At 42.6% G+C, this 20,638-nt stretch overlaps 1 protein-coding gene across 1 annotated transcript in view; it reads right to left on the bottom strand.

The window, feature by feature from the left end:
* SLC9A7 (solute carrier family 9 member A7) overlaps positions 1–19,876 on the bottom strand; it is a 149,232-nt gene extending 129,356 nt beyond the window's left edge. Inside the window, exon 1 of the mRNA XM_060002528.1 lies at positions 19,465–19,876. Within this exon, the coding sequence (XP_059858511.1) occupies positions 19,465–19,792 (328 nt within the window). The 5' untranslated portion in view covers positions 19,793–19,876. The remainder of the gene's footprint in view (positions 1–19,464) is intronic.
* Between the last annotated feature and the right edge of the window lie 762 nt (positions 19,877–20,638).

The raw sequence follows: 20,638 nt of genomic DNA, 5'->3' as shown, positions 1-20,638 counted from the left end.
AATGTCATCAAAACATTAAGGACTCTTACTCTTGGCTATAAATGTAAAGAGAAATGAAAAGATAGTAAAACTTATATTTATTTAGTACCCTGTAAGTTAAAACACCAAAAATATTAAGAATTAAAGGGTTTTTTCTCGGGACTTCCCTGGTGGACCAGTGGGTAGGACTCCATGCTCCCAATGCAGGGGGCCCAGGTTCGATCCCTGGTTGGGAAACTAGATCCCACATGCATGCCACAACTAAGAGTCCGCATGCCGCAACTAAGGGTCCGCATGCCGCAACTAAGACCTGGTGTAGCCAAAATAAATAAATAAAAATTTTTAAAGGGGTTATTTCTTTGTAGAAAACTTATCAAAAGTAGTTTGAACAGTGCTTGCTTTCTTTCTCTCACTGTATAACTTACTGTACAACACAGAGGGATACAGAGCAAGCGTCTTCTCTATGCCTTGGTGACCTGTCACACTCCTCTCTAGGTTAGGATCAGTTTTCACATTATAGCCTTAGCACTTTCCATGTCTTGAAATCTCTCCAACAGCTCCTTCAATATGAAGATTTTTTGCTGGCATCACTTCCTCTGGATCGTCATCCTTTTCATCACAACCACTTTGCTCATTTACATCAGTAAGTTCTTCACTAAGTTCATCTGGCTGTACATTTAGAGTTTCTCGAATGGTGGCAGTGTCGACATTTCTGCTATCAGCCCTTTCTTCTATTATTCCACTTACGTTTGATACAAATTTCAGTGTTGTTACTTTTCATTTCTCTGCTGCACTTTCATCTTTCTTGGCCAATTCCCTCTTTCAGCTACCCATTTTTGTAAAATGTCACATGGATTTATCACTGGCAGACAAGGAGGCAACCCAACTGCATGCTTTGCTGTCTGTGTGTGAACTGAATAACAGGTGGGCAGTGAGCACGGACAGACTTTGAAAGACTGGTCACTCATCTCGATGTCCATTTGTTATTTATGTAATACAAAGAGCTAGCAGGAAAGTCTGAACTTTATGCAGTTACTCACAGTTAATATACCATGGTACCAGAAATTTGAACTGTGTTGTTAGGGACTGATGTTATTTAACTAAACCATGGTAACTGAAATTCATACATATCAGACTGATGCAAAGTGAGGACTACCTATGTTTTGGGTGGGTAGGACTTCTACGTTGCTTCTAACCAAAAGAATATGGCAAAGGTGATGGGATATCATTCCTGCAATTACGTTACATTATATGAAAAAGGTGAAATGATTTTTCAGATAAAATTCAAGTCCCTAATCTTCCTTGTTACGAAGTCTACTTTATTTGAGATTAACCTAGCTACTTCAGCTTTCTTTTGTTTAGCATTTGCATGGTGTATCTTTATCCTTCCTTTTACTTTGAATCTATGTCTTTATATTTAAAGTGGGTTTCAGGACTTCCCTAGTGGTCCAGTGGGTAAAACTCCAAGCTCCCAATGCAGGGGGAGCCTGGGTTCGATCCCTAGTCGGGGAACTAGATCCTGCATGCATGCAGCAACTAAGGAGTCTGCATGCTGCAACTAAAAAAAGATCCCGCGTGCCACAACAAAGATCCTGAGTGCCGCAACTAAGACCCTGTGCAGCCATAATTAATTAATTAGTTAGTTAGTTAAAGTGGGTTTCTTGTAAACAGCATACATGTTATGTCTTTTTTTTTAAATCCGATCTGACAATCTCTTTTAGACCATTCACATTTAAAGTGATTACTGATATGGTGGGGTTAAAATCTATCTTGTTAGCTGTTTTCTATTTGTTCCGTTTGTTCTTCATTTCTTTTTTTCCTCTCTTTCTTCTTTCTCTAGGCCTTATTTAGTATTTTTTATGATTCCATTTTATCAGTTCTATTGCTATGTTTACTTAATGCTTGTTAGCTTGGTAGTGGGGAGGTGGGAGATGGGGGCAGTCTCTTCTGTTCCGGTCAATCATCAATATTAGATAGGTACTGTGGCCCCAGGTCTTGGGGTTGCGGCCTCCATAAGCATGTGATCCTCTTCCAAGCAAAATTCTGTGCCCAGAATTATGGTATTCCTTTCCTTCCCTAAGAGTAGAGCTTCTTTGTTTTTCCTGTTCTTTCTCAGCTGCAGTGGGTTTCTACCAGTTTTTGTTCCCCTTCTTCCTGCAGATTAAGACTTTTGTTCCTTTAGGAGATGAGGAGACATGTCTAGGCAGATTTTGGCAGTGGCTGTTGTTCTGCTATCCTAGCCAGCACATGGGGGACACTTTCTCAGGAGTCTCCCTGATCCTCCCTGTGAGCACCTGGTGGGGATCCTGAAGGAAAAGTCTGCAAGACAGAACCTTCTATACCTATGGTCCCCAACCTTTAGTAACTCATTAACAATTTAATATTATTGGCTTATATGACATTGGCAGTGTCTATCCCAGGTAAGCAAATGCTCACGTGCTATTTCTCCCTGCAGTGCCACCTGCATCACTACTGATTTGGGGTTAGGTGTAAGCCCGGAAACCTTAGTTTTCCATTGGGTTCAAGAAAAGTCATTAATTTGCAATTTGTCCAGCTTTTTTCTTGTTGTAAGGATGGGAACTCTACACTCCACATCTCTGAACTGAAACCAGAAGGCTGTTGATTAGTTTTTCAAGCGTAGTTATATCTTGTATGCAGCCTTTTCTCACAGTCTAGATATTTGAAATATTAAAAGACTGTGTCAAGCAAAGTATAATGTACTAACAATTCGCTGAACATTTTGTTAATCCAACAGACTGGATATTCTTATAGTGTTAATACCTAATCAAGGATTCTGATCAGTTTGAAATAACTAATATTCTTGCCTGGGTTGCAATAATTTCAATTAAAAAAGAACTGGGCTTCCCTGGTGGTGCAGTGGTTGAGAGTCCACCTGCCGATGCAGGGGACACGGGTTCGTGCCCCAGTCTGGGAAGATCCCACATGCCGCAGAGTGGCTGGGCCCGTGAGCCATGGCCGCTGAGCCTGCATGTCCAGAGCCTGTGCTCTGCAAAGGGAGAGGCCACAACATTGAGAGGCCCACGTATCGCAAAAAAAAAAAAAAACTTATTGGGAATTCCCTGGTAGTTCAGTGGTTAGGACTTGGCACTTTCACTGCCGTGGCCCAGGTTCAGTCCCTGGTCAGGGAACTAAGATCCTGCAAGCCGTGTGGCACGGCCAAATAAAAAATAAAAACAAAAAAAAATAAAAAGGGTCCTCCCGTCTCTCCTCATATCTACCACCACCTCCTCTCCCTAAATAATATATAATAACTCAATCAAACAGCATCAGTAGATAAGCTTGAAAAATAGCTGATGTGGGGTTTGTTAATGCATAAACTTAACATTTCAAATGTGAACAACTGTTTATCATAATTACCTCATCTCATCCTTTAAGCAGATATTAAATGGCTTTGAGCAGATATTAAATGGCTTTTAAGCAGATATTACATGGCTTTAAAAGGTGTTGTGCCTCAACACCTAGCTTCCTTTCCCCCAGACTGCTGATAGGAATACTGGCTCTTTTGATCCTGACCATGCAGCTTTCCTCTTCCCTTCTGGACCATATCTAGGTATTGGACATACTGTATATCAGAATAGGCATTCGATTTGAGGAAGGACCTTCACACCAGTCCTGGGCTGATGTGCCCTCAGATCCACTTTCTGCCCTTTGCTGCTCTGCTATGTGTTGCAGGGGACGGGAAAAGAGGGGGGACTCCTGTAAACTACTTTTCCAGGCCCCCTTGCAAGTGGCTTCCAGTTAAATTAATCCAATGGGTGGCACTGATAAGAGACTAGAGGGTGAGAGGAATGAAGTCAGGGTATCTCAGGCGACCTCACTCCCGGGCTCTGGTAACACCACCTTCTCCCTATGTCCGCCCCTGGGGTGACAGTGGCTTCCTGCTGTTCCTTATCTCTAGGTCGCTTCAATGCACGCTGGTTGGCTTCTCAGCTCTTCCAATGCCTTGGTTCACAGTTGTCTCCTACTGTACTACTTGCCTCTTTTTTCCTGAGTGGACTGGGATTGGGACTTCATCTGCCACATCAGAGCTTCACTCTTTACCAGATTTCCCCACAATGAATAAAAATCACTACTGCAAAGAAAAAAAAAATGTTGCCTGCCATTCCAATTCTGCAAGGATCAAGCCATTAGCCACTGCTGTCGCCCACCAGTTCATACATATTCTAGCTCCTCCATTACCTCTTAGGAGCAGTTCCTCAGAGCTATCTGAGAGGCTGTCTCTCAGGCTAAAGTCCCCAAATAAAACTTAACTCACAACTTTCACGTCGTGCATTTTTCTTTCAGGCAACACTACAGTATTACCATCTTGTCTGTGTCTCTCTCCAGTGCCATCATAAACACTCTGCACAACACTGCCATTGAAAAGAGACAATTCTCTCATTCATGTCACTGAAGAGAATCACTCTGGCCCATTCATAGCCTACTCTGTTAATGAATGCAATTGTTTCCTTCCCCAGTTCTCTCAACAGCAAAAATGTACAGTAGCCAACAGATTCCTAGACTAGAATAAGATCATCCACGGTAGGCTTGTTTTAAATGTGTGTCTATGTGTACATAAAAATGCATAACTGCATAAAAACACAGACACACACATGAAGTCCACAGTTCAAGAAAAATAAAACAAAAAGAGTCTGTATGGGGGTTACCATGACAAAAAAGAAAGACCAAAACTCCTTCATGGAATTAAGGTTTCCACTTCCAGACAAGAAAGAGAAAGAGGGACTGGAATTATCTTCATGCCTGAAACAAACACAAACATAAATACATGAAATAATGGTTTTCAAGGCACTGGACATCAGGCAATGAAGAAAAGTGATCCCTGAGAGATGCGGGGAAATGAGGTAAGCCCTTGATTGCTCCAGCTTACTGCCTTAAGAGCGTTTCCAAGCCACAAAACAGGGAGGGGAAACAGAGACAAAGTCTAGCCAACTCCTGAAACTGAAAAAGCTGGGATTCTGGATACAAAAGCAGCTAAGGTTCCCAGGACTGAGCACCAGAAAGGAGACCTAAACAGAGAAAGAATCCTGGAGATTCACAGGGGGTCTCTACCTCAGGTATTCAGAAGAGATCAACATATGCATATGAGGGGAAAGAATAACCTGAAAGGATTATGGATACAGGGTTCCTTTGCGGGGGGAGTGATAAAAATGCCCTAAAATTGTGGTGAATAATGGATAGATCTACATAGGAAATCATTAAGAATATAGAGGTAAAACAATTTTGTAAAAGAATAAAATTGGAGGACTCACACTACCCAATTTTAAGATGTACTACAGAGCTGCAGCAAGCAAGACAGTATGGAACTGGCACAAAGCTAGACACAGGTATCAGTGGAACACAGGAGAAAGTCCAGAAAAACATCCATACAGATATGGGCAATTGAGGGAATTCCCTGGTAGTCCAGTGGTTAGAACTCTGCACTTTCACTACCAAGGGCCCGGGTTCAATCCCTGGTCAGGGAACTAAGATCCTGCAAGCTGCGTGGCATGGCCCCCCCCAAATATATATGTATTTCATATTACATATCCAACAAAAAACTTGATTCCAGAATATATAAAAAACTCTCAAAAATTCAAAGAAAACAATACAATTAGAAAATGGGCAAAAGACTTGAACAGTCACTTCACCAAAAAGAATATGTGAATGGCAAATAAGCAGATGAAAAGATGTTCAGCATCAGGGAAATGCAAATTAAAACCACGATGAGATACCACTACACATTTATTAGAATGGCTAAAATTAAAAATACTAACAATACTAAGTGCTGAAGAGAATGTGGAGCAACTGGAACGCTTACATATTGCTAGTTGGAACGTACAGCTACTCCAGAAAACAGTTTGGCAGTTTCCTTATAAAGTTAAACATATGCTTACCTATGACCCATCAATCCCACTCCTGGGTATTTACCATAGAAAAATGGAAACTTATATTCACACAAAAACCTGTATGCTAATATTTATAGTAGCTCTATTCATAATCACAAAAAAACTGGAAACAACCTAAATGTCCCTCAACTTGCAAACAAATAAACTATGGTATATCCATAAAATGGAAGCAATAAAAATAAACTAATTATAGACACATGCAACAACATGGATAAATCTCAAAGGCCTTATGCTGAGTAAAAAAGCTAATCCCAGAAGGTTACATACTGAAAGATTCCATTTATGTTGACATTTGAAAAGACAAAACAAGAGTGATGGAGAACAGATCAGTGGCTGTCAGAGTAGGGTGGTAACATGGGTTTTTTAGGGTGAAGGAACTAATATTCACCTCAATTGTGGTGATGGCTATACATATCTATATATATTGTAAAATTCATAAAACTGTATGTCAAAAGTCAATATTACTTATGAAATTTTTTTAAATAAAATTAATAAATCTAAAAAAGTAATGATTTTTAAAATAAAAGTGGGACTTCCCTGGTGGTCCAGTGATTAAGACTCCACGCTTCCAGTGCAGGGGGCACGGGTTTGATTCCTGGTCAGGAAACTAAGATCCTACATGCTGTGAGGCACGGCCAAAAAACAAAAAAAGTGTCTTGAAACCAAAGAACCCCCAGGAACCCAAAAAGCTAACAGTCAATTGATAACACAGGAAAAAGTTAACATAATAGGCCTGATGTTGCTATTTCTAGGAGGCCCTGCTTGTATGACTGATCCATGCAATAGCTCCTGGGAACTTGGCCTGTAAAATATCCCCTATGCTACTAATTGATAAGGTTGTTTTATGTGCCTGGAATGCTGAATATGGCCATACAAGCCCTGCTAGATAGTTTCTGCAAATGTAATTCATAGAGAACACCTGCTTTCTTCTGGGAATCAGAAATTTCAGTAACAGTACCTAATCAGTCCCCAATTAAAAAAAAAAAAAAAAACTCCGAGTCTTGAGCAAGCTTCCCTAGGCAGAAACACTGTGCAGGCACTGCTGTATTTAATTGCTGGAGGAAGCAGCTTGTTCTGTGAAACCCCACCCCTTTGGAAGCCCACATCTAGACTCTTCCAGACTCCACCCATTATGTCTTTTTCCCTTGCTGATCCTGCTGTGTATCCTTTCGCTGTAACAAACCATAGTGGTGACTACAAATGTCTCTAAATCCCATGAGTCTTTCTAGCAAATCACCAAATGTGTGGGTGATCGTCAAATGCCCAAAACAGTTCCAAAATATAAGTGGTACTTTAAATCTTAACCCTTTCCTCAAACCTTTTTTTTGGATCTGTACTGCCTACTCTTTAGCCTCTCCTAGAATCCCAAGCAGTGCCATATCCACTGTAGTCTTGAACATCTGCATTAGGCCCTTGAAAGAGCCTCATATGTGACACCCAAGTTCCAAGTGGAACTCAGAGCCTGGTGTAAATGTTACAATTAGGTTCAGCAGCAAATAACAAAGATCCATTTCTCTCTCACTTACAAGGAGTCCAAAAGTATGTAGTCCAAGCCTGGCATGGCAGCTCTATGCTATCAGAGACCTCAGCTCCATCTAACTGTATTGCCAGAAATGCCTTCCATTCCCAAGGTTACCTCTTGATCCAACATGGCTGCTGGAGATCTAGCCATAACATCCACATTCAAGATGACAGAAGTCATGGCAGAAGAAGGGCATGCTCCCTTCCTTTTAAGGACACTTTGCACTAACCCCAAACAACACTTCTTCTAGTCTTTAAGCCAGAACTTGGTCATATGACCATACCTAACTGCAAGAGAGGCCAGGAAATGCAGTGCTTTCATTACACAGAAATATGCTGAGCTAAAAATCAGGGTTCCATTAGAAAGATGAAAGGGAGAATGGATATTGGGAGGTAACTGGAGTCTCTGCTACACCTAGTTAGTTCTACACTCAACACAAAGTAATCTGTGAATCAACTGTTTTAATAACCTAAGATAATTTGAGGTCAACGTGTCTTTACCTAAAATGTGTTACAGAGGTAGACATGGAGAAGAGTGATAAGAAAAGATTTGTTGAGTATAAACCTAAACTGCTACTTCTTTCTTCTGCCTGCTCAAATATACTGTTGATCCCCTCAGGAGGAAATGAACACATTCCTAGAAAGACACAAACTGTCAAAAACTGACTCAAAAAGAAACAGAAAATCTGAATAGATCTATAACAAGGAGATTGAATCAATAATCAAAAACCTCCCCCAAAAGAAAAGCTCAGAACCACATGGCTTCACTGTTGAATTCTACCAAACATTTAAAGAAAAACTAACACCAATCCTTCTCATACTTCCCAAAAGTTGAAAAAGAGTGAACATTTCCTGACTCTAGGAGGCCAGCATTACCCTGATACCAAAGCCAGACAAACACATGACAAGGACAGCTACAGACCAACAGTCCCTACGAATATAGATGCAAAAATCCTCAACAGAATACTAGCAAACAGAATTCAGCAGCATATTAAAAGAATTATACACCATGACCCAATGTAATTTATCCCAGGAATGCAAAGGTGGCTCAATATATGAAAGTCAATCAATGTAATATACCATATTAATAGAATGAAGGGAAAAACCCATATCATCACCTCAACTGATGCAGAAAAAGCATCTGACAAATCTAACACCTTTTCATTATAAAACACCCAATAAACTAGAAATAAAAAGGAATTTTCAATATGATAAAGGTCATATGTGAAAAAAACACAGCTAACATCATACTCAATGATGAAAGACTGAAACCTTTTCCCCTAAAATCAAGAACAAGACAAAGATGCCTGCTTTCACCACTTCTATTCAACATAGTACTGGATGTTCTAACCAGAGCAATTAGGCGAGAAAGGGAAATAAAAGGCATCCAAATTGGAAAGGAAGAAGTAAAACTATCTCCATTGGCAGATGACATGATCTTACACACATAAAACCCTAAAGAATAGACACACACACACACACACTGTTAGAGATAAGAAACAAATTCAACAAAGCTGCAGGATATAAAATCAATACCAAAAAAAAAAGCAGTCATACTTCTATATATTAGTAATGAACAATCCAAAAAGGAAATTAAGAAAATAACACCATATATAAAAATTAACTAAAAACAGATCAAAGATCTAAATTTAAAAGCTAAAACAGGGAATTCCCTGGCTGTCCAGTGGTTAGGGCTCGGCGCTTTCACTGCCAGGGCCAGGTTTGATCCCTGGTCGGGGAACTAAGATCTTGTAAGCCGCGTGGTATGGCCAAAATAAATAAATAAAAGCTAAAACTATAAAACTCTTGGAAGAAAATATAGGAGGAAAGCTTCATGGCACTGGATTTTGCAATGAATATGATACCAAAAGCACAAGGAACAAAAGAAAAAATAGATAAACTGAACTTCATCAAAATTAAAACTTTTGCACATCAAAGGACACTATCATAGAGTGAAAAGGTAACCCAATGGATAGGAGAAAATATTTACAAATCATATATCTGATAAGAGAATAATATCCAGAATATGTAGAGAACTACAACTCAACAACAAAAAATAATCAAATTTTTAAAATAGAGGCTTGAATGAACATTTCTCCAAAGAAGATAGACAAATAGCCAACGAGCACATGAAAAGATGCTCAACATTATTAGTCCTTAGGGAAGCATCAATCAAACCCATAATAAACTACCACTTCACAACTACTAGGGTGACTATTAAAAAAACAAACAGAAAATAAGTAGGAAAGGATGTGGCAATATTGGAACCCTTGTGCATTGTGGTGGGAATGTAAAATACTGCAGCCACTTTGGAAAACAGTTCAGTGGTTCCTCAAAAATTTAAACACAGACTTACCCTACGACCCAGGAATTCCACTTCTAGGTATATACTCAAAAGAACCGAAAATAGAAACTCAAACAGACACTTATATGCAAATGTTCATAGCAGTATTATACCACCAATAGCCAAAAGGTGGAAACAACCCAAGTGTCCCTGAACTGATGGATGGATACACAAAATGTAGCGTATATATACAATGGGATACTATTCAGCCACAGAAAGGAATGAAGTTCATGTACCTGCTACAACATGGATGAACCTTGAAAATATTATTTTAAGTGAAACAGATAAAATATTGTATGAATACACTTATATGAAATCTCTAAAATAAGCAAATTCATAGAGACAGAAAGTAGATTAAAGGTTATCAGGGGCTAGGGTGAGGGAGGAATGGGGCATTATTATTTAATGAGTACAAGGTTTCTATTTGGGGTGATGAAAAAATTTTGGAAATAGTGGTGATGGTCACACAATTTTATGAATGTTATTAATGCTAGTGAATTATACAGTTAAAATAATTTAAATGACATTTTATGTTATATATATTTTACCACAATAAAAAAGAAAGAAAAACCCACCACGTGGCTTATTAGCTAAATATACAATTTTCTGCAAACACATACTCACCTATCCCTTCATTCTCCTTTCTTAAACAGTTCGCTGTGATTCAAGCAGATGTTTTCACAAAGGTTTCCTTCTCAGAAACTTCACTCTCAGTGTAAATCCGGGGCACAACAACTTGAAGGAAGGACCTTTAATGCTAAGCAGTATTACAGCATCTCATTTTTTGTTAGACAAAGTAGAATCCATTAAACAAATATTCCCATAGCACCTACTATGGGTTAGGCACTGTTCTAGGGGCAGAGACAGAGCAAACAAAAGAGATATTCCTGCCTGCACCAGGCTTCTTTCTCACGTATTGTGTTTTGGAAAATCTCTCCAGGAGACTATGATATGCCTGTGACAACTAGCACAGTAAGAGCAGAGAGACCCGAGCGCTTGACAGACCCAGTTCTACCCGCTTCCCCACCTCTGTGATAGCGATGTCTAGAGATGAGAAAACTTTTAAGCAACTGCTCCCACCTGAGAAGGCCTAGTGCAGCCACTCTGATCACCATTTGACTACATTCCTCCATAACACTGGGAGACTTCCGTCATACTGTCTTAGTTCGGGCTGCTATAACAAAGTACCATAGACTGTGCAGCCTACAAACCAGAGAAATTTATTTCTCCCAGTTCTGGAGGCTGAAGTCCAAGATCAGGGCACCAGTATGTTCGGGTTCTGGTGAGAGTCCTCTTCTGGGTTGTACACTGGCGACTTCTCGTTGTATCCTCACATGGTGGAGAGTTCTCTGGGGCCTCTTTTTAAGGGCACTAATCCCATTCATGAGGGCTCCACCTTCATGACCTAATTACTTCCCAAATGCCAAATGTCCCAATACCATCATCACCCTGGGAGTTAGGACTTCAACATATGATTTTTGAGAGGCCACAAATGTTCAGTCCATAACACATATCAATGGAGTAACACCTGGAATGTGGCCTTTGGGGTACAAATGAGCAGGTATCTTGGCTTTACTTGGATTCAAGGGCCCCAGACAGATCTAGCACAGGAAAATTGATTCTTCCGAACTGGCCAGCCTCACCCCTTGCAGCTGTACACTGGAGTTTGGAGACAAAGTCCCAGCTAATAATAAAGGGTCACTTTGCTTTGTTTTATACTCTGGGCATGGATTTCCCTCAAAGACCTCCTGGAACCAGGTAATCAGGGCACGATTCAGGTTCTGCTCTATCCTGGCTAAACACATCCTCAACCTATTGATCTCATCCTTTAATAGATCCCCATTTACCAATCTCAAACATGTGACTCTAAACAAATGAGGTACTAAGCCTAACTTCCAATTTCTTCATCTCGCAGAATGGGGCCAATAATACGGTCTTCATACATTTGATGTGACGGTTAAATGGCTTAAAGTATGCAAAATACTTAATATGGTGCTTGACTATTATAGCAGGTGCTCAATAAACAGCTGCTATTCTTTTCCTTCATTTATTTAATTACAAGCAACATAGTGTATGTATTTAAGGGGTGAAAACTTAAATATTCTATAGCAGTGAGTTTCAAACTTCAGTATTTAAAAGAAAAAAACCTTGGTAGTGTATTGAATCACAGATTTCTGGGCCCCACTGAGACATTCTCAGTCAGTCTGGGGCCAGACATGCTATTTTTAACAAGCTCCCAGGTAATGCTGATAGGTCTATTGAAACAACTTCATAAACTGAAGATGAATGCCCTCTTCAAACTGGATCACTTAAAATACAAAATTTAGTTTATCAACAGCTGACAACAACAAGAAATATGCATGCAAATCCTACTACTTCTCTTTTCTGGATTATGTATTACAAAGTACTCATCAAATACTTCAGAGATTGGCTAGCTGCTTTCCAAACCTGTTCCTCTTACTCCAACTAGACGATACTTCCCTGCCTCCCTTCCAGTTAGATGTGGCCTCGTGACCAAATTCTGTCCAACAGAAGCTGCGAAGCAATGTGCAACACTTCCAGGCTTAGTGTCTAAGCCTTCCCCATATGATCTTCTTTTTCTTGCCTCATTCGTTGGCTGGAGGGAGAGGATTCCAAAGCCCCAAGGGATGGGGAAGCCACAAGATGGAAGACACCTGGTCCCTGAATCACCACATGGAGAGCCACCTGCCAGACCCTTGCACTGGCCCATTACATGAGTAAAAAATGAACTTTTCTCTGGTTAGGCCAGAAATTTGGGGTTGGTCTATTATAACAGCTAGCATTACCCTAATACAAATATCCACATTGATTAAAAGAGAGGGATCATGGGCTTCCCTGGTGGCGCAGTGGTTGAGAGTCCACCTGCCGATGCAGGGGACACGGGTTCGTGCCCCGGTCTGGGAAGATCCCACATGCCGCGGAGCGGCTGGGCCCCGTGAGCCATGGCCACTGAGCCTGAGCGTCCGGAGCCTGTGCTCTGCAACGGGAGAGGCCACAACAGTGAGAGGCCCGCGTACCGCAAAAAAAAAAAAAAGAGAGAGGGAGCATGATTTAACCAAAGGAGAAAAGTCTCCTAATATATACTCTCTTCTAAGTGGAACAGAGGCAGTTTTTCAAAAAACATGTGAACCTAAAAATCAAACCAAAAAACTGAAATGAAAAAGAAGTTACTGATTCTTAAGTCACGTAAGCCTAACATCACCTCATGCAACCTAAAGTCAGTGTTACACAGTGTCAGAAAGAGTTTAATGAGAGTAACAGATGGGTTGTAGACAGCCTCACCTGTACAACATTTTAGACAGAACAGTTAACAAAGTTACCAGCTAAGAAGTTACAGGGAGGTTAACATCTCCCCCAATCTTCTATTTTAATGAAAATTTCAAAACAGACAAAAAGTTGACAGAATATAAAGCACACCTTTTCATCCACCACCTAGATTTAACAATTGCTAGTATTTTGCCATATTTTTCCTCTACGTATGTGGTGAATTTTTTTCGACTGAACTTTTTGAAAGTTGCATACATTAGGACTCATACACTTCACCCCTAAATACTTCAGCCTACATCTCCAAATAAGTACATTCTCCTATATAAATAACCTTAATTATCACACCTAAGAAAATAACAGTAATTTCCTAATCATCTAATACCAAGTCCACATTCAAATATCCCCAACTGTCCCCCAAACATTTTTATAGCTCATTTTCATAAACCAGGAGCCAATCAACTGTCCTGTGCTACATTTGGTTATGTCTCTTTGGTCTCCATTAACTCAGAACACTGTCTTAGTCTGCTCAGGCTGCTAGAACAAAATACCACAGACTGGATGGCTTAAACAGTATTTCTCACAGTTCTGGAGGCTGAGAAGTCCAAGATCAAGGTGCTGGCAGATTCGGTGTCTGGTTAGGATGCTCTTCCTGGCTTGTGGGTTGCTGCCTTCTTGCTGTATCCTCACATGGCAGAAGAGAGAGGGCACTGATCCCATCATGGAGAGTCCACCCTCATGACCCCATCTAAACCTAATCTCCTCCCAAAGGCCCCACTTGCAAAGACCATCACATTGGGGATTGGGACTTCAACATATGAATTTTGAGAGGACACAATTCAGTCACTTATCTTGCCTTTCTGTTTCCCTTGACATAGACTTTTTGAAGAAACCAGGACCAACTGTCTTGCAGACTGTCCCATATTTTGGATATGCCCGTTTTCACATGGTATTTTATAACTTATTTCTCTATCCCCTATATTTCCTATAAACTGGAATATGTGCCTAAACCTCGATTAGATTCAGATGAAACATTCTGAGGACGAATACTACATAGGTAAAGCTGCATGCTTCCTCTTGCAACACATCAGGAGGCATATAATACCAGATAGTTCCACAAGGACCAAGGATAAATTTGATGACTTGAGTATAAGATGGTGACTGCCAGACCTCTCCACTGTAAAGGTACCTTCTTTCCTTTGTGATAGGTAAGTAATCTGTGGGGTGATACTCGGCACCATGCCAGTACCATGTTCCCCAACAACCTCTCACCTATGGCTCTGGAATTCACTGAAAATCCTTGTCTAAATCAACTGTCCTTGCGAGCTGTGAAATGGTGATTTCTAATTACATCATTCCAAAAAGGTTCTAAGAAATGCTTTCAGGAAATGTCATTTTTCTAATTTTAAGACACATTTTACTTCCATTTCTAATTTTTAAATAACTAATGTTATCGAACCACACAACTTATAATCTATTTCTAATGCATTTTTGCTACAAAAAAAGGTGTTTGCTTTATTTTTTAATTTTTATTTTATATTGGAGTATAGTTGATTAACAATGTTGTGTTAGTTTTGGGTGTACAGCAAAGTGATTCAGTTATACATATACATGTATCTATTCTTTGTTTGCTTTATTTTTAAATGTTTCAATTGCAAAAGTAATGTGTAAGTGTTATAGAAATTTCAGGCCATTCAGAAGAGTACAAAAGGAAAAGTAACATCTCCCCTCTCTCCCTCCCAACAACAGGTCCCACTGTCAAAGGATAACCACTGCTAAGTTTGTGCATCCTTCCAGAGCACACATATCATATATAAATGTATATGCATCATGTTTATGTATATACATCATATGGCTTTCAAAAAAATAAATGAGATACTATACATACTACTCTGTGCCTTGTTTTCTCCCACAAAACTATGTGTGGGCAGCTGCCCTAAAAGGACATCTCAAAACACCTCTTTTTCCCAGCTGCATAGTATTCCTTAGTGGGAATGTGCTGTAGTTTAACCAGTTCCTTCTTAATGAGTATTGCAACTTGTTTCTGCTGCAACAAATATTGCCATCTATATAACGTAACATGCTAGTGCATGTATTTCTGAAAAATAAAGTCCAAGAATGGAGACTGCTGGATAAAAGAGTAGAATAGCTACCCTGTAAATTTTTTTCTAAGTATTAACAAATAGCCCACCAAAAATTACGATTCTCATCACTCCCACTAACTGTATCCTAATGCATTTTAAAATTACAGCAGGTCTCTGCTCAAGTAGCAATGCTGGCCAAAGAATCACAAATCTAAGTTGAAAATGAGAACTAATATTTACCAAGTAAGTACCAGACACTGCACTTGACCTTTACAATATCACAATAATACAAAAATTCTGTGAGGTGAGTGGCATTGTCTCCATTTCTGAAAAGAGGAATCTAAGGCTCAGAGAGCTTGCCCAATGTTACACAGCTTTATAAGTAACAGGGCCAACATTTGAACCCAGGGGATCTGGTACCCCACGGAGACTATACAGAGCTTCCCCAAACTAGGGCCAAAGTGAAGGGCTCTTAAAAATAAATAAATAAATAAGGGCTCCGGATTAACCAGGAAGAGGGTGGTTCTGAAATGTTTGCTCACAGGCTCAAATGTTAATTTCATGCTACTGCAAAAAGCCATATTTCCTCTTTCAGACTTTGGCTTTGAACCCACCCTCAGCCTGTGCTTAGGAATTCAGCTTCAACAAAACAACAATGAGCCCACCGTCCACAGAACCTGGAGGGGCTGACCAACATGTACTTGGAAAGTTGACAGGCGTGGAGGAGGGGGAAGCCAGAAGCAGGCGGTGGGCTAGCATGGCAAAGTTAGATATTCTGGACCCATATCAGTTGTCACACAAACATTATGGGGGAAGTGGAACCACTGTACACACGAGAGAGAACCACAATTAACTGACACAATCTGTTTATGACACCTTTCCCTGCCTCAAACACTCGCTGTTTCTGCTGCACAGACATGCGGGGCTTGGTAACTTCAGGACGGCACTCAATCATGTACCGAGCCAGACAGCTGGGAGCTCCCTGCCCTGAGAAAACAGGTTAGACTGGTGCCAGGCAAGCACCTTACCCACTGCCCTGCAGCTCCCATCGCAGGGTCTGGGGGCTGCCTTCAACGTCCCTGGAGAGTCTAGTCTTTGGTCACCTTCCCTTGTAGCTGCCTGGACCAGTGGCCAGGGAGGAGGAGTGCTTCTAACTGTCCCTTGGTGAGTAGGGGAATTCCTTTCAATTTAAATGCTAAGCATTCACAGCATGTCTCTTCTTGTCCTTAGGTCCTTTGGGATCTATCTGTACACACCGCTCCTAAAGTAACATCAACTCTTTTGGGGAGATAGTGGGATAAAAGGAGCGAGGAAGAGGAGGGAAAATCGCTTCCCCTTTCCCTGTCTTGTCTCCCTTCCAAACACAGGGTTCCAAAAGTTTCATGGGTAGTCAACAATTGAAAGATCACAGAAAATTGATAACAATGTGATTTGAATAGGGAGAAGCGGGCATCAAACTGGGTGATTTGAGGAGCATCTTAAAATGCCACAACAATGCCACAGAATGGAGGTATGGACATGCTATTAGGTGATTCCACTTCCAAAGTTAAAAAGAAAGCACAAAAGGGTATAAAGTGATGTCTCCCTCCCACCCCTATGTCCCACCCACCTAGTTCCTCCCCCACAAGGAAACCAATGGTACTAGTCTATTGCATGTCCTTCCAGAGATATTTTACAACTACACCAGCAAATACATATATTATCACATTTTAATATATTACTATATATTAATACATTGTATCATATATGTATATATCACAACTTATTTTAAATATTAAAGCCTTCCCTCTCAAAGTACCACTTAAATATTTTTAAAGTGGCAGGAATTAGATTTTTTAAATTTCAAAGTAAAGAATTGAAATTCGCAGCTGAACTCTTTTCACTCATGAAAACTTACCAACATTTAAAAGTTAAATTGGTCACCTCCATAAATTAAGTTGGGCACCCAGCACACAGCTGATACTTAACAAATGTTTCCTTAGATCTTTTTTTCCTTTATTACTCAGAGGCAACAGGACAGTTACTCATTTCCTCTATTGATATCAAGAAATGAAATCTGATTTCTTACTATTAAGAAAGAGAAGTCCTGAAATTTGCACTGCATTCACATAAGTATTCAAAGATTTTCATACCGAATTTTAATCAGAATCCCTATCCCAATAGTCTAAGTATACATTGGCTAGTTAGCTTATCAAATGACATTAGAATTCAGAATTGGGGGCGGGGGAGACTTGAAACAGTAGACTAAATATCCCTGAGAAAAAGAGAAATATTTTCTCTCAATTATAGGCAACCCACACCAAAATATTAATATTTGGCAGAACCTAGGACATCTCACATTGACAAACAAATTTCTTAATGCATTTCAAAGGAAGATTAAAAAACCCAAAGACACAGAAGAAAATTACAGAGAATGCTATGAGAGGATGTTGCCTTTTCTGAACATCATCAATTAAACCAGATTTCCGCAAGACAAAATGAAACAGTACACTGGTAGCACAATCCCAATGACTAAAAGATTGAGATGAGTTTAAAAAGTACATATCCACAAAGGAAAATTCCACTGTTGTTTTCAAGCCTTAAGATAAAGGTGACTGAGCTGCTAAGAACATGGAGTACTCCTCAGAAAATCCATTTTTAAATCCCATTTCCATGCACTTGAGCATGTATTTATGAGCCTGTCAAATCTACCTTCTAAAAGTATTTCACACTGTACTTTAATGAATTGGATCTAAGGGCTATAAAATAAAAATATTTTCATGGCTATCTATATACATATAAAGGCAACGTTCATTTGCACTATGGCAGAGTCAATCGCCTGAAATGACAACATGCTTCAACTCCCCACTCTGCTACCTGCTCAGGAAACCTTCGAGCTTACCTGCAGCCTGGGCATCAGTCGTCACCGACTGACACAAACCACAAAGCTAAAGAATGGCCAGGTTTGTGTTCACACCTATAATTTGCAATAACCAAACTCAGTTTTAGATCTGGTCCTGTTTCAACTCAAGTCCTGTTTAGGCCACTACCTCTTTAAAACTAGAGGGCTCCCTGACAGCACTTCATAACCTTGGTGGCCATGAGCCTGGGCTGTCAACAGTCAAGAACCATGAGAAGCAAGGCCCAGGGCCAAGGGTAATTGTCACATTAAAGATTAAGGTGTCTGCTTTCCATTCTCTATCAGGGAATCCTGAATGGAAATTGAGTGGAGAGATCCCTCCAGTATAAGTGATGAAGTCAAATGTTCCCTACTGAGAACAGTCGTGAAGTGGGCTCATCTATTTCACATGAGGATGCCAACCCGGGCCTTAACTCCACTGAATTAAATTCAAAAAGAGAATACTTGGTTCCAGTTTGGAGTCATGTCATGGTGGGCGGGGGTGGGGGCGGAGTGGGGGCATGGCGGGGGGAAGAGGGATGATTCAGATTGTGGCTGACATCCATGTAGTAACGGAAGATTTGTGCTGACCACTGTGCATGTAAAACACCGTGTGCCATTAAATCCAGAAAAGGATGGTGGCATTAGCCCACCTTTCACAACAAAAGAAGGCTGACTCCAGAATTAAAACCACTACTTTTCCTCTTCATACACCCTTAAATGTATCTTCGAAGTCGTGTCCTTCTTACAATCTGAGGAATAGGAAAGCTCCTCTTAGCTTAGAGAAGGCAAGTAACTGGGTAAAACTTCCCACCTGGACATAAGAGTGGGAGGCGTGCCCATCTCCCCGACTAGGCCCGCCATGGCGGTGCACCACTCTTAAGTCCTGGACCACGCTCACCTTTCACAGTGCTTCAAGCTTCGACTTTATTCACAAGAGATCCGGGAACACAGATGTCAGAAGTGGGCGCCCACCCAGGTTGACCATGGACGCGGCGGCATCCACCAAGCCCCGTCAGCCGCAACCCAAGCCGAGGAACGCTCAGTCCTCGCCCCACCCTCACGGTGGCCTGCTTCCTGGGGCGGTGCGGTTCCTGGGAGGTCACCCACCTCCCGCCACCGCACACACCCTGTGGAGCTGAACTGGGGCGGGGGCGCGAGAGGGGGCAAAGCTGAGACAGAACCGATCGGACAGAACCAGGCCACCCCGGTGCCTTTCATTTTCCCGGTTCCCCTTGAAGAAACGTCGAAATGGAGTGGAATTCTCTTTCATGGTAATAGGGAGCCCGAAAATGCAGACAGTTGACCTTGGGAACCAAGACCGTCGCAGCGGGAAACGGAAAAGAAACGAAACACGTCGGCAAGTGAAGGGGGAGCACAAGGCGACGACGGGGGGCGGGGGGGAGCGCAGCAGCCCGGGCGGCCGAGGGGAGTCGGGGACGGTGGGCGCGGGTGCAGGGTGCTCACCGTAGATCATGGCCAGCCCGGTCTCGTGCAGGAAGCGCACCCGGCGGTGCTTGAAGAGCCAGATGGTGAGGATGGTGAGCGTGAGCAGCAGGATGAAGGTGAGCAGGCTCACGCTGTCCTGCCGGTGGCTCTCCTCCGCCTCCTTCTCCGTGGCGAGCTCCTCCATGGCGCTGCTGTCCTCGGCCGCCGCCCCAGAGGAGGAGGCCGAGGCCGCCGCGCGCAGCCCCCGACCCAGCAGCAGCGGGAGCAGCGGCAGCAGCAGCAGCCGCGGTGGCAGCGCCCGAACCACCCGCTCCGGGCCGAGGCGTGCCGCGTCACCAGGCTCCATGGCCCCAGCGCCGCCCGCGCGCCTCCTGCGCGCTGGGACAGGCAGCCCGCGCCGTCGGCGGCTTCCCGTGGCGCCGCCGACCTGCCCGAGTGGCCGCTGAAGCCGCAGCTCCTCCTCCCGCTCGCGCCGGGGCCGGGGCCGCGCCGGGAGCCGCGCTGGGGGAGGGGCGCGCGCAGTGCGCAGGATCCCCAAGCACCGCCCCCCGCCCGCGCACCTGTCCGGCCCCCGGCCGCGCCGCGGGCCCGCCCCGTCGCCTCCCCAGCGGGGTCGCCGGTCGCCTTCCAGCCTGCGGGCGGGACCGCTGGCCCTCGCCTTCTGCGCTCCTCGCCTGGTCCCGGCGTACCTGGCCAGGCCGTCTGGGCTCGCGGGGCCACTTCCTGGGCACTCGCCGCCGCGCTTCGTAAACGGGACGCCAGAGGTCGCCCGTGCCTGGCAGGAGCATCCTCTTGGATGTGCGGTCTCGAGTCCTGTGTCTGGGACCACTCGAAGTATTCGATCTCCGGCCAGTGTGTAGCCGCCCTGGGCCCAGTAAAGTGGGGACTCTGGAGAAGCCGAGGAGCCTCGAAGCCACGTTACCCCCTACACCTCTCTTCCCACGTCTCTCAGAGTGCCTTCCAGCATTCATGGCTTCCCAGAATCCGCCAGGCTTCATTCAAACCTCGGCTTTAGCCTGACCCAAAGTGAGGACCGATAAGGGATTGAAATGAGGGAAGAGCGTTAAAATAGCACCTTTACCACTTGGCAAGTAGACTGACTTCTTATTCTAGACTGTGTAACTAACCCTCAGGGGGAAGCGGGTTGAACCAGAAGGAACTGGACACTTGCCATTCCAGGTAGATAAGCAGC

Source organism: Delphinus delphis, chromosome X (genome assembly GCF_949987515.2).
Source record: "Delphinus delphis chromosome X, mDelDel1.2, whole genome shotgun sequence".
NCBI lineage: Eukaryota > Metazoa > Chordata > Mammalia > Artiodactyla > Delphinidae > Delphinus > Delphinus delphis.
Note: the sequence above shows the minus strand (reverse complement) of the source record. Positions and strands in the feature narration are given on the sequence as shown.